Below are 14,808 nucleotides of genomic sequence, written 5' to 3'. Positions count from 1 at the left end.
GAGTTTCTGTTGAGCAAATCAGCGAAGGATCCTTCAAGCAACGGGGCGGCACACGCTGCCATTCACCACGCCAAGCTCTGGTACACGTAAGTACTGAGCTGGAAATACATATTGGGGATATTAGCTATGGGATGAAACCAGCGTCTATTTAAACTGTAGTTACTGTACTGTTGACTGGCCATTCGGAAATTATCTCTGTGATTTGTGAAAAGAATCTGTTGTTGTGTTGTTAACTGGCTACTTATCACTCTTGAAAAGAGAATTAGGAATTGGGAAACATTTTCAGGCCGTTCCTGTGTGTGTTTTAAATGACCTGGTGTGTGTGTGTGCTGTGTCCAGGTCCTCCCACCACACTTCTCTGGACCAGAGTTCATCTCCGCTGGGAGGGACGTCCCCCACCTGCCAGTACACTCTACCCTTCCCCCAAGACGACTTCCCCCTCAGGAAGACAGGTACTTCAGCTACCCTCCTCACACACCCAAAACACACACTCGCACGCACACACGTAAAGTCTCTCAAAGTTATCTGCTCATGTTCTGTACACACACACACACTAAAACACACACAACTATGTATACACGCAAATATTCACACACATAGACAAACACACCCACACACACACATAATCAGTATGGCCTGGAGATTGTTGCAATTAGCATGAATGGGTTATTAATACAATGAATGTGGCGTGACCTATGTCAATCAAGAGGTCTCCATATCCATGGAGAGTTTCCTGAGGTTGCTGATGACCTGCTAATGGCATCAGCTAGGCTCATCCTGACCCTTGACCCGGGCCATTCTGACCCCTGATCCTGGCCTGCCCCCCGTACCCCTTCAGGGCTCCTCCAGGATGCCAAAGCAGAAACAGCATTCAGAATTGTAACCTCTTATTTCACCCTCAAGCACTAAACTAGAATAACATAAAAAGCTACTATTACTACTATAATTCCTGATTGCATAAATGTGAAATGTTCCTCTTATAAAAAAAGAAGTCTAGCTATTGTCTTACAAAGGTTTGAACTTTTTTTCTGACTTCTAAGACAATAGTAGGGCCCTACAGACTTTAACGGTTTAATAGGAAATGGAAGAATTAAAGGGGTTTAATTTGTCTTGAGTTATAGGCCTCACAAACTATTTGGAAAACACACAACTTCTCACCAAAAAGCTGCTCAGGTTTGTTAGTTTAGAGTTTGTGGTGACCTCCTGGGAGGCCTGAACAAACACACGTTTTACCTCCCTCTTGGTTCTCTCCGGGACAAGTGCTTGCCAAGCTAAAACTGTTCATAATTCTGCTATGAAGTCACAGAATCTAATTTTTTTCCCCCTTCCAATTTAAGACTAATTGAATTACAGTGGTAAACAATGATGAGACACGGTTAACGACTTTACTTCAGGGCTGGCTTGCTATGTATATAGATTTGTTTTGATCAGGCAACAGGAAGTACATGTTATGTTTTCAGAACTTCAGATGATATAAAGATAATTAGTCTCTAGTAAAACACAAACTGGTAAGCTTAACTGGCGTATGAAAGTAGACAGGTTAACATCACTCTTTTTAGCATTTACCTCAGCACAGAGCAATTTACCTCTCTTTTCCTTACTTTCTTTCTCTCGCTCTCTAGCTTTCTTTCTCTTTGTAGCTCTGTCTTTTTCTTTCTAGCGCTCCTTCTCTCTTTTTTCATGTCTGGAAAGCTGCCTATGAACCCAGGAGGTAAGGAGTGGCCGCAGTCCAAATAACCAGTTTGTAATTCAATGGTCCTTCCAAAATAAGAGGGTTTACCAAATCAAACCTACATTTATGTGAGGAGGCAGACTATTACCGGCACGTTTAGGACAAGTTTGTCTTCTGCAAGATCAAAGACATTGCAAGTATAAAGCAAGCCCCGACCAACATTTGACAGCAATGATAAGTAATGCTCCTATTGATCTTACTTTAATCACTGCATATAATCACCCAATCTCTGACAGCAAGTCTTACAGTATGCATTGATAAAAAAAAGAGAAGAAAACAGTATAAAAACATTTCCTGGCCTTTGGATTCCAGAATCTATATGTGGTCATTTCCTGTGCAAGGCCCCCGTCTCCCACTTCCTGTCTGTCTTCATTAAAGTGCTCCAACGGTTGGCACGCGAAGGGGACTCACAAAGCTGCTGTTGTTCCTGGACCCACGCTCTGTCTCTGATAGCTGATTGGCAGGTGTTGCAGAGTTAGAGGAGTGGAGCAGACAGGATAAACTAAGACAGTGTTGTTTGCTTAAACACAGATATCCCTAAAGAAGTGCAGATGACTCTGCATTCTGCAGACTGAGGCGCACTCAATCTGGCTAGAGGAACTGACACTTTTGTTTTGGGGGGGGGGGGGGGGGGGGAGTTAACGGCAGTCGAAACTTGAGGCAATTTATTTTAGGATGCGCTTTCAATCTTGGTCATATTTGCTGTATTTGACCCAGAGGTGTAGATTTGTTGAATAAAACCATCCCAACCTACATAAAAACAATGGTTTAGTAAAGAACCCTTACTTTGTATTTTTGAAACAGCATGTCTTATGCATGCCCTTGAAAGCAACATTCGGGTCTTTGATTTGGACATTTTGAGCACCATTTCCTGAACCATTAATTATGGATTCAGTTTTTCTCTGGGAAATAAGAAAACGCAGAGAGCATGCAGCAACGTTAGTGCCGCTTGTAAAGCTGGGGAATGTATTATAGTATCTTGTCCACAGTTTTATATCAATGTACTGTATATCTATCTAGAAATGGACAGATGATACAGATATATCCACCCAACAAACAATCACAGTGTGTACCCTCTGATTCCTCTCAACAGAGAACCCAACTATATTTATCTTTTATAATATTTAATTTATCCTCATTGAATCACATGATTGTGGAGATGCCCTTTACTTTGCTACACCCACCCAAAGAAAGCAGTTTAAAGACTTTCACGTGATAAACTTGTTTACTTGCCATATATCCTCTTTGTACCATGTCCAACGACTAGAATAGACTGGACCTAAAGCACGTGATAGCCAGCGGCAAGAATACACCCTGCTTAGCAGCATAGAGGTGCAACACCCTCCCTAGTCTTGACCCAGTTACCAAACGGGTTGCAGCCAGCAGGTGCAGTGATGGATTTTAGAGCTGTTTTAAAACAAGAAATATTTGAAAACCTTGAGGCTAGGTCGCTCTCTTTTTGAACCTCCCTGCGGTGACGATATAAAATGTGCTTATTTCAATCGTAATAGAATATAAGAGATTGAGTACTGTAAGTCTTGCAGCTTGCAGGACTGGAGGGTAGAAATAGCCCATGAATCCGGAAGGACAGGGCTTTCGCAAAGCTGAGCCTAACCTAGATCACGCTGTCTCCAACTTTAGGTTCTCGAAAAAAACAAAAAAATATCTTCCCGGACATGATAAGCCTAATGCAGGTCTTACCAAGTAAAGACACAACACTCGAACTGCAATGTAAGGGAACATAGGATGAGCATGGTTCTGGTAAGCCCACAGTACAGCACAACGTGTTTTGAGCTGCAGATTGTCTTTGAGCGCGTCCCACGTCGTTCACTTCCCTGATGGACATCAGCGCTCACGCAGGCCGCAGACTTCAAGCGGGGATGGCCTAGCATGCAGTATGCAAAAAGCCCCGCCGTGCTTCTTTAAAAAAACAATCGAGTGATCGATTTATGAACTTGTTACAAAGCCCTGGATCGTTACGCTACTCTGTGTGTTTTAGCTTCAATGACGAGCCTTGGTAGACTGCGAGCGGTGAATGAAATGGACCCACGTAGGCTGTGCTTAGTCTGAGATAGCTCTCGTGCCCTCCTGTTGCGCTAAGGGTAGAATACATTCTCCATGGAGACCCAGCGACAAAGTCCCCGGTCTCCCGCGATGCTGTCTAGCGTTCCCGTGGCGACCGACGGGGATGCGGATCGCGGCGGTTGGTGGCAGCAGCGGGGGTAAAAATAGAAAGCAATCAGGGCAGCGGGGCGTGAAGCGGATTCGTGCGACTCCCTGCAGCGCTTCCTCCATCTATCCACCTTTCTTTCCCCCCCTGTCGGGATTAGAGGTCCGTACCACGTCACTGCTGGGGAGAGGCACTGCTGCAGTTGACAGGGGGCTGGAAATAGCATCCTCCTTCCCCCTCCACCCTGTCTCACCACATTGGTGTGATGTCCGCCCTGTAAACATCGCCACACAACGCAGAGGTACACGGCTCGACCATAAAGTAAGGTAAGCCTTCCAGTTCAAACAGAAACACAGCCCCCTGGCACAGCCCCCGCTCGGGGCTGTGCCCTAGAAGGCCCTTTCCAGATTTTTTTTTCCTGATTTGATGAAATGTAAGTGTGGTGTTTCTGTTTGAACTGGAAGGCTTACCTTACTTTATGGTCGAGCCGTGTACCTCTGCGTTCCTCCCAAGGGAGCAGGATCTCTCTTGCCAAGCTATCTGTCTGGGTGTGAGCTGTGAGTTGTGGGAGGGGGCGGGGGGTGTTAGCAGGGTTCCCTGGCCTAGTGACTCAGTATCTGTCCTCAGGCCTTTGTACCATCACGCCTCCACACCCAGACACAACAACTAGCGTTAGTCACGAACACACACTGCGCAAAGTGATGGCCCGTTGGTTTGACATTCTTTCCAACTCATTAAAGGCGCGAGTGCAGCACAACACTGTAGGATGTAGAGGATGTGCCGAGACTTAATTCGATACTATTCATCCATCCTGAAAAATCTTTGACAGCATGCAAATATATGAGGCAGTGTGTGTGTGTGTGTGTGTGTGTGTGTGTGTGTGTGTGTGTGTGTGTGTGTGTGTGTGGAGTGAGCTGGGGGTCTGGGTATCTCTGTTTTGCATTAGGAGTGTGGAGAGAGGGGAGCGCCTGAAACATCTGCCATGTTTTTGTGTGAGTTTAAGGGCTGCTACTGTATCAAGCTGTGGTCACCAGGGCGCCAGGTAGCGGACCTTTTCACTTAGAGCCTGTGTGTTGCTCAACCTAATTTACTCCAGATGAGGTGGAAATGGGCCCAATACTGACTCATTTAATCTCTGCAAACAGACTTGATTTTCTTTTCCCAGAGAATTGATGCAGTGTCATCGCAAAGGCCAAAAATCATGCCATATTCCTAAATTAACGCACAGAATCATGTAATTTTTTTTTTTTTACTTTGGCTCAGTTGGTCACACACCAGTGCACAACTTTGTACAGCACTTTGTTCAGCATTGGTTGTTTTAAAATGTGATATATAAATAAGATTTACTTGACTTGGCCTTATTATAATTATAATTATAATAAGGCCTAATTATATACCAGTGTACAGCATTGCGGTTGGGACTGTTTCTCGTGCAAATGTCCCCTCAGTTCAACAGTCTGTCTCCTGTCCTGTCCTCAGCGTCGGAGCCCAACCTGAAGGTGAGGTCCAGGCTGAAGCAGAAGGTGGCAGAGAGGAGGAGCAGCCCCCTGCTGAAGAGGAAAGACAGCACCATCATGACCCCCTACAAGAAACGGGCCCTGGAGCTCATGGGTACGGACAACTATAGGAATGATTTTGAATTTTACTGTAATGGATTCATTTTCAGTCACTCTTGTGATTGGATGTCAGAAAAAATATTTCGTTCAGCCTCCAAGGGTAGAATTGTATTTTTAACTACCTGTTTGACAACATTTGAAGTGGTCATGGTTTTTGAGAGATGAATGCATAAAAAAAAAACATAAAAACCGACTGGTGTGAAATTCAGAGAACTATGTGGTAGCATCTCTGCAAGGCTGCCATCAGTTAATGATGATGGCCGTTTAAAAATGCTAGAACCATAATTACACACACTACAGTGTTATGGGCCTGCTGCTGCCTGTGTGTGTGTATATGTGTGTCTGTGTGTGTGTGTAATCGTTTATTTCTAACTCCTCTGTGTTCCGTAGATTCGACGCCCACCAGCAGTGCCCCTGGCTCTGGCCCCAGCTCCCCGATCGGGGCCTCCAGCGCCCTGGGGGCTGAAAACGGACCCTCCTCTCTTCCCACCACCACCAAAACTGAGGTAAAGACCCAAACCCAGTCATCCAGCCCCACTCTCCCTGAAGCACTCCTACACCCCAGAGAACGGTGGAATAAACCTAACAAAAAAAAAGATGGCCTGTTTGTTTACCTGCCTGCCAGCCTGCCAGCCTTCCTGCCCGGCAGGCTGTGTGCAGCTATGAAAACAGACAGCTGTCCCCTCTCTGTCTATAACCATTCTGTCTGACACGGGCCAGTGGAAACGACTCCCCACACTGACGTTAAAGAGGTCCGTCTCTGCCCATATGTCTTCCATACAAACCCACCTCAACACACACCACCACGAAACACCACCAGTATCACTCTGGCATAAGATAATACAGGAGAAAGTGCTATACATTGGTTCAAATAGTTTTTCACAGCAATATGTGTGTGACGATTAGTTCTCGATGTATTCCCAAACCACAAAAAACACTTTAAGATGAGTTGCTAAAATACTCATAGATTATATTTCTGACACCCCTTGAATCTATCCTCAGCCAACAAACACACATCGCAACCCAACAAACTCTCTTGTGTAGCTTATTTGAATTGTCTAGAGAATTTCCGAGACTGAAAGAATAATCTTGCGTTTGGCTCGAGCCCTTCTCCTGGCTCGTGTTTGTTTGGCTGTGCTGGCGCCGGGCAGTTTGTGGCTCTGAGGCGTTTCTCCGTTTGCTCATGACTGAGGGACTGACCGGCGGCTCTTCAGGAGCCCTGTCAGAGCTAGCCAGTCAGGGGGGGGTGGCAGATATGACACCATCTCACCAGAGCAGCTGTGTTTTCCCCTGACCACCCCTGTTAACTCCCCCAGGGACCTCCAGTGACGCGGAGAGGGAGAAACGGGTCTGACGTTTGTGGGCGAAGGTTGGGACCTGGGGAGGGGGGGGACGGGGATTGGGGGACCGTGCAGCTTAATTGATATCCCAGGCGCTGGTAGCCTAAGACACCCACATGCTAACAACATAAACACACAGGGCCGCTATTGCTTGGGTCCGAGCTGAGACTCTCATGAACCTTGCTGGTGGATCGAGGGGCTGCCTATAGACCTCATGCCTGTTGGAAAAGCAAGTTGTGTTTGTGCGCCGTTACATTAGGTATCCTTTTTCAGAGGGAACTGGTCCCTTGGGTCAAATATGGGCCGGATATCCACATACAGGTCACTGAGAGCTGGTGGGGGCTGGGAGGATAAACATGGCTCTTCCAGAACCACATGCTGGGTTCCGAACCACATGCTGCTCTGTCGGGTACAGGAAGTATGCCCCAGTGCTGATGTGCTCTGGGAGGGTAGCCTGAAGGTAGAGCCTGAGAACTGGGGAAAAAAGGGGGGCAGGGAGACTGTAGAGCCGAGGGGAAACTAGCGGATAGCGTCGTCGTCCGAGGTGCCGTTCGATGAGGATCCAGATAACCTTGAACGCCACTTCTGTTTCACGGCATGTCATAAACCCCCAGGCCTAAGCGCTGCTGGGAACCGGGACGTTATCCTTCAGACTGCATTAAAGTTTATTGCGGTACTCATGGTGCTTTTTGAAATGGTCCACAGTGGGAATTCATAGTGGAATTTCTCTCTCTCTCTCTCTCTCTCTCTCTCTCTCTCTCTCTCTCTCTCTCTCTCTCTCTCTCTCTCTCTCTCTCTCTCTCTCTCTCTCTCTCTCTCGCCCCCCGCTCCCCCCTTTTCTCTTTCTTTTTCTCTCTCTCTCTCTTTCTCTGTTTCTTTTTTCCTCTCTCTCTTCCTCTCTCCCTCTCTCCCTCTCCACTTCTCTCTCACTTTCTCTTCTTTCACTCTCCTTTGTCTTGCTCTCTATTCTTTCTCTCCTCTCTCTCTCTCTCTCTCTCTCTCTCTCTCTCTCTCTCTCTCTCTCTCTCTCTCTCTCTCTCTCTCTCTCTCTCTCTCTCTCCTGTCTTGTCTGTGATGTAGCGCTGGCCCTCCCAGCCAAGGTTATTCCAGCCGGAGGGCTCGCTGTCGATGCTAAGCCTGTACACATCCCCCTCCCTCCCCAACATCACCCTGGGACTCAACGGTGCATCCTCTCCCATCAACGTGAGTACAACACACACACGCAGGTCACCTACCGACACATCCGGATTTGTATGTTAAACTCACACGTCGCGAAAGGGAAACGTTGTCCTGAGGTCTCGGCTCAGAGGTTCTCCAAGGCAGCTTGTTGAAAGAGCTGCCGTCAGTGGCTGTCTGGTAATATGTACTACCACAGGCCACTCACCTCTGACCCCACATGATTTTATACCCCGAAGATAAATATTGTGTTTAAGTGTTTGGTGTCAGGCAGACTCTTATCTACCCCTATTACCTCATTCATCACGGCGTTTTAAAAAGTCCAAGCCATGTGCCCTGCTCAAGTGTAGCTCCTGATAACACGGGCGCGTGATGGATCCTTTTTAGCCGAACGGACACATTCCGAGGAGGCCTTGTCTCTCAGCTGTTCAAACCTCTAAACCACTGCAGCACTCCCCACCCACCACTGCCACGTCAGCCATTTCCCCCCAAAACCAAACTGTCAACGGCAGAGAATGAAAGTTTGGATTACTTCGATGGAATGCACGGCAAGATTCTATGAACTCTGGCTAAGGGCTCTGGCTGCATGTTCTGAGATGGTCCTGGTTCCTTCCTCAGGCTGCCATAGGGCTGAAGGAGAAGGCCGGGGAGAGGATGGTGATCAGACACGGGCTCCCGGGACAGCTCCTGGGCCCTGTGCCCCTGCAAACGGGGATGGAGACCAAGGTCAGCCCCAGCCACCAGGCTCTCCTCCAGCACCTCCTCCAGAAGGAGCAGATGAGGCAGCAGAAGATACTGTCCTCTGGTGAGTCATCCTCCACACTCAGGGCATTCTGGGAACTGATGCAGGGAGCACTGTCCGTTGAACTCTAGTTCAGTCCAAAAGTCATAGCGTGCCGTAATAGAGAATTTAAGGTGTTATTAAAAGTTATTTTAAATAAGGGTAATATTATGAAAAGATATTATGACTCGGAGATTTCAATACTTCCTTGTTCCTTGTGTGTTCCAGGGCAAGGGTCCATGCCCTCCCTCCCTCACTCCCCTCTGGCCATGAAAGATCGCCCTTCCTCCAACGGTCGGCCCAAACTGCCCAAGCACCGGCCTTTGAACCGGACCCAGTCTGCGCCTCTTCCCCAGAGCACCCTGGCCCAGCTAGTCATCCAGCAGCAACACCAGCACTTCCTGGAGAAACAGAAACAATACCAGCAGCAGATCCACATCAATAAGGTACTGTTCTGGCCCGACCACACTCTCTCCACACCCAGATCACCAGGGAGGTTTCTGACTGCCAGATTCCGTTTCTAACCAAGCTGTAACCCTCACGGGGGCTCAGACAGATTATGTTGATGTGAGATTTGGCCACAGGGAGTCTGATTTAATCGTTTTCTACACACAAATGCAGATCTATTTTTAGCCTTTGGTAAAAGTATATTCACGGTAGCTTAAGTTTACAAAGCCAGTCCCGGTCTGTTCTTCTTTGGAATTCCGGGGCTATTTTTTGCTAAGCAAAGAACTTCTGCCTGACTTCAAATGAGAGAGAAACGCTTCCCCTGCACTAATTCTGTTATCGTAGCTCAAGGCATCAGTGGTGTTCGCATGCGAACCCTGTGAAATTCAATTCAGCCAAGTTCAAATGAAGGGAAAAAGTGGCCAGAATTCATGCTTTTGTTCCTCTGTGGCAATATTTGTGTTTCTGAGAGCTGGCCGAGGTGACCTCGCCAACCGCGGAGTGTAATTATTCTGCTGAGGAGAGTGTGTGAGGTGGTGCAAGGAGTGAAAGGCGGCATTGTGTGAGCTTCCATACTGATCTGTCCCAATGCACTGGCCTTGCATAAGCCATGGGAAACCAAGCTTCTGCAAGTGCAACTTTCACTTATAAACCATTAACCCCCCCCCCCCTCCCCCCAAAAAGAGTCAACTTGAGTCCAGAGTTGAATATTTTTTTTACTGCAATATTTGCGATATTTGATACATCACTTCCTTACAGTTCCCATTTTGAGATTCCCACAAACAGTTTGAAACATTTAGAGCTAAACGTGTGTTCATTGTCAGTGGGGTTTTTACAGTCGACACTCCACTTCAAGTGTTCTTTGACTTGGCGGAGTATTTTGAGGCAAGGAGAGGTTATTGGATCTTTATTTAAACCACTTCAGCCAACCCCGCTGTGAGCACTCAAGCCAATGAGACTGCAAAGAGACGCACTCAACATGGGGTTATTAATGGGCTCTAATCATGGATGAGCTCTCCTTGTTTACTGAGAAGGATGTCTAAATCATTGCCCCAATTACTTTACTATGGTGACGGCAGAGGAAATGGTGGGGTGGGGGTGGAGCAGTGTTTTGTAAGGCCCTACCTGCAACAACCTGCAACAATAACAAGGGGCGCTAATGGAAATGAACAAGAGCTTAGAGGCTTTAAAGGGAGGTATAAAAAGAGGTTAGTAATACAAAGCTAAACAGGCTTATTCTCAGTTGAAGAGAATATTTATAACAAGCCTACTTTTCTAAGCCAGTGTGTTAGGGCGTACATTACCATCTGCCATGGTGTTTATCAAAGTCTTTTATGTTTTCTTATGGGGCTAAACTACAAAACTAGTAAACACAAACATTCAATGTACAGCATATGAGTAAAGTCGAAGGATGAGCGTTTCGGTGTCTCGTCGACCTTTCGTATGTTCACAATGTTTTATTGTCTTTTATTAGGAATTATTTATGAGCAAAGATTGCATGTAAAGGAGACCTGTGACATCTTTCCACTTGCGATTGACATAGAAAACAGAACTGTGTTTTTTTTGCATACATTTTTTTGTTCTTCTGATTAACACGGAACACAGGCTCAAATGTTTTGTTGAATTAATTGTGGAGGAAAAAGCATGTGACTTGCGAGCACCGGGGATAAATGTGCTGACGATGTGTCCGCAGCTGCTGTCCAAGTCCATCGAGCAGTTACGTCAGCCCAACGCACACCTGCAGGAGTCCGAGGAGGAGGAGGAGCACCGGGACGAGAGGATGCAGGAGGACAGGCTGCCTCCCGGTGGCGTGATCCGGAAGCACACCCTGAGCGGCAGCAGCAGTGGCGGATCCAATGGGGAGCTCTCCGACGCCCACCACGGGGTCATCAAGGTCAAGGAGGAGCCGGTGGACAGCGAGGACGATCAGAGCCTGGAGATGGAGCAGAGGGCCTATCTCCACCAGGTCAAAGGGAGACTGGTGATAAGAGCCATGATCTGAGAGGTGGGGGAGGGGGACGAGATCACACACTCAAACATTCGCAGACGCAAACACACACACGCGCACACACACACGGGCTGCAGCCGTTGTACAGAGTAGGCCTTCCCTCCTGCCCTGAGCAGTTACCCCCAGCTCTGCAGCCTCACCCATCACCCCCGGACTCCGTTTGTGAACTTTGTGAAGTGATCTCTGTAAAGTATGTTTAAACGTTGTGTACATAATATGATGAGAATTTAGAATGGTGATTCTTTTAAATCTAAGGAACTGCTTTGGTTGTTACAAGTCTGCTCGTGTGACAAATGTAAACGGTGAATTTAGCTTCAGGGAAGGTTCCAGAGCTTTGGAAAACTCCAACAGTTGTACAGTTATGAAAGCCATTTAATGTTGCTGTCTTGTACATTTTCTTTTGCCATTAATTCACTTTGAATGCAGACTGTTTTAAAGCTGAAGGTTATCATTCTGCGATGATTTAAGATGTTTTGAATTGTCACGTTCTCTGTTGTTCTTCAAGAAGCTGTGATGTTTTGTGTCCAGTGATCGCTAAACCGAATTAATGAGCATGCTCATGTCTATCTGAGAGAGAATGTATTCCTTTAACCTGAACAGATAACTCACCCGTAGGACATACTTTACACAGGGAGAGACAATACTTTGAATACTGAAATCACACTTCATATGGAATCGCAGTTTGGAGGGATACGACAACAAAAGAAATCTGTATTTGTTGGGTGTGCAGGCCAGATCCCAGGCCTTCCAATCCCAGAACTGGGCTCTGTCTTAGGCCCAGATCTCCTTTTCCCTCTCTCCCTCCGGGTCCAAATCAAAGCTCAGCCAGGTTCCTGCCCAGCTTTCAGCAGAGGAGTCACTGAGAAAGGGCCGGGCAGGAAATGCCTTGGAGAAGCCAGGAGTCGGAGTGATTCATGTGTGGAGGAATGTTGGGAGAGGAGAACCCGGGGTTGTAGGAGTCCAAGGGGCCAGGCTTGAGAATTGATTTACTGTCAAGGCGAATTACAAAGTGAGTGGGGATATGGTTAAGGGAGTCCTTTTTTTAAAGGGAATCGCTTCCTTCGTATTCCCCGGTGACACGCTTACCTCGACACGCAGGTTTGATGTTGCTTCGATAAAAAAAGAAAAAAACTGGTTGGGACCTTGCAAATTTTTTTTTTTGGGGGGGGGAAGGTTTCTCTCCTCCCCTCGACCCCCTGAAAGTGCCCGATGTAACATGTTAAACTGTCTTAAAGTGGTCGATCAATGTATTGTATAGCTGTAAACCTTCTTGTTTCTTTTGTACTGTCGGTTGTGTTAGTGTTGGGATTTGCGTTCCTGTGAGAGACAAAAAAACCTCCATCTGTTTGTTTTAGACTGTACACTCAAATCATCCAGTTAGAATGTTTTAGTGTAAAAATCACCACAGTCTGAACAATGTGGGTCTTGTTCTCCTGCTCGTTTGATTCAGTTGTAATGAGAACCCCTTCACTGCCATGGAGGGGGCCGCTGAGCTGTTCATAGCTGTTTGCATTTTTTTTCTTTCTTCTCTTTTCTGCCTTGTGTGACAAACTTTTCTTTTTTAAATAAAGTTCATTCCCCTACAATGTATGTAGCCGTGGCCATCTTTATTGTTCATTTATCACTACACACCATACACATCAATTGGAAATTCTTACTCTCAAGGTCTTAGGGTTGGGCGTGCTTTTAAGCGGCGTATCTTGGGGTTGTGATGTTTAGGACTAAGATTTTGTATCAACGTCTCGTTTGCAGGGCCTAAACCCTGCTTTTCCCACAGTGGGCCATTTGAGCCAGCTCTTCATTTCCACAGGCTCTGTGTAACTCTTTAAAGGGAGGCTTAAGAGGCTTTATAAACACATCTTTGATGTGAGCATGAGAGGCTCCTGGTGGCAGCATTAGAACAGTCCAGATAGCGTTCGTTCCTGAGAGGGCGATATATGACTTGCTGATGACGCGCTGATACTTTCAAACTAAGATTAGGCAATTTCACAGCTATGTTAACTTGCTGGAAAAAGACTTACCTTAGGGTACATAGAGCGTTACTCGCAAAAAGCACAAATACGCTAGGCTGATACTTCACTTTGAGAGGATAGGGTTCTACATAAGGGCCTCATGGCAGATACAATTGGTCCTCTTAGACATTGCAGAATATAATGCTTTGACATGACACCACTAGTCTATTAAGATGTTAGGACATAAACAAACCTTCATGAGACGTCTTCAAAAAGGTGTAATGTTACCACACATTAGGAAGTATTTGAGTCAAATTAGACTCTGACTCTTTTTTAAGTAGATGCCATCTGTCTTGGGCCTCAAGCCCTTGTGATTTTAAATGAGCTGTTACAAAGACCGAAAAAATAATAGAAGCCACATCCATCTGCACCCAGCCCCCCCTAACTGCTCTGAGACCCAGTTGTAAAAGCAAACACGCATTTTTAAAAGGTGGCCAAGCAGAGGAGGAAGTTAGAAAACATACCTATTTCCTCTCTGTGGAGTTAAATTGTGCTTTGGGGTCTTCGTGAGGTGAGCAAATATAGAACATTGATTTATATATACATATATATATATGTATGTATATATATATATATATATATATATAAATGAACAGTTGGTATTTGTGAGTGTGTGGATGTGTTTGTGTGTGAGTGGATGTGTGTTTTTGCTTATGTGATTGTGTGTGTGTGCGGGTGGGTACGGTATGTATGTGTGTGTGAGAACAAGGATGATGACACACTTCCTGTCAATGAATCTCCTACAGATTAGCCAGGGGTAAAGACTACAACATCTCAGGTTACTGGCTGTTTATGCAGTCAGAGATACACTTCTAGAGTGGAACAACTTTCAGAACAACCTTCCAGACTCCAGGCGGAATCCTACAACTCTCCAACAACTACAAAACGATCGTAACAGTATACAAAACATGACATAACTATAACCCCTCAAAGGAATCAAATAAAAACCTGCCTATATGGATGCCGATGATGAGTCTTTGAAGTAAAGAACAAGAACAAGGCTTTAGCTCTTATCAGTCAGATCGAGTCTGTCTATCCCTGTAACTTCTTGCATGTCTCCTGCAGCTGAGGTGTACCTTTGCCTGTTCCCTGTCCTGGCTGAGGTAAGTTATGAGCTGGAGGGCTCCTCTAATGATCCCTGCCCTCCGGGCCTGTGGAGGCAGGATATGGGACGCCTGTGTCTGAAGAAGTGCAGTCTGGGTAAGACCACTTTCTTAGCCGCAGGTTCAGATGTCTGGCCGATGGTCCAGACAAAATATGACACTAAACTGTCTCTCCGCCCACCATGTTAGTGCCCTCAAGTTATTGATAGTGGATATAATATTTGCACTCGCTCTCCTTTTGGTGTTCCTGTTGCATTTGGTGGTTAGTCAGTTCTTTGGTTGATGCGGGGTTCAGAAGGTTTGCACTACAGTCAAACTGTCAGCTTCACTTGTAGTCAAACTACCACAATGCCTTGGCTTGACAACTTCACTGTGTACAAGGCCCGCGTTAACTGACGTTAAAGTAAACATCTTTATATTTGA

The 14,808-nt window shown here is 46.3% G+C and overlaps 1 protein-coding gene across 1 annotated transcript in view; it reads left to right on the top strand.

The window, feature by feature from the left end:
• Nucleotides 1-12,860, top strand: part of hdac9b (histone deacetylase 9b) — a 13,610-nt gene extending 750 nt beyond the window's left edge. The window contains exons 2-9 of the mRNA XM_062466167.1: nucleotides 4-86; nucleotides 340-452; nucleotides 5,382-5,513; nucleotides 5,909-6,024; nucleotides 7,939-8,061; nucleotides 8,653-8,839; nucleotides 9,044-9,261; nucleotides 10,956-12,860. Coding sequence (XP_062322151.1) covers nucleotides 4-86; nucleotides 340-452; nucleotides 5,382-5,513; nucleotides 5,909-6,024; nucleotides 7,939-8,061; nucleotides 8,653-8,839; nucleotides 9,044-9,261; nucleotides 10,956-11,264 — 1,281 coding nt within the window. The 3' untranslated portion in view covers nucleotides 11,265-12,860. The remainder of the gene's footprint in view (nucleotides 1-3; nucleotides 87-339; nucleotides 453-5,381; nucleotides 5,514-5,908; nucleotides 6,025-7,938; nucleotides 8,062-8,652; nucleotides 8,840-9,043; nucleotides 9,262-10,955) is intronic.
• The last annotated feature ends 1,948 nt before the right edge of the window (nucleotides 12,861-14,808 follow it).

This window comes from Osmerus eperlanus, chromosome 7 (genome assembly GCF_963692335.1).
Source record: "Osmerus eperlanus chromosome 7, fOsmEpe2.1, whole genome shotgun sequence".
In the NCBI taxonomy this organism is placed as follows: Eukaryota; Metazoa; Chordata; class Actinopteri; order Osmeriformes; family Osmeridae; genus Osmerus; species Osmerus eperlanus.
This window is presented reverse-complemented; position numbering and strand designations above follow the sequence as displayed.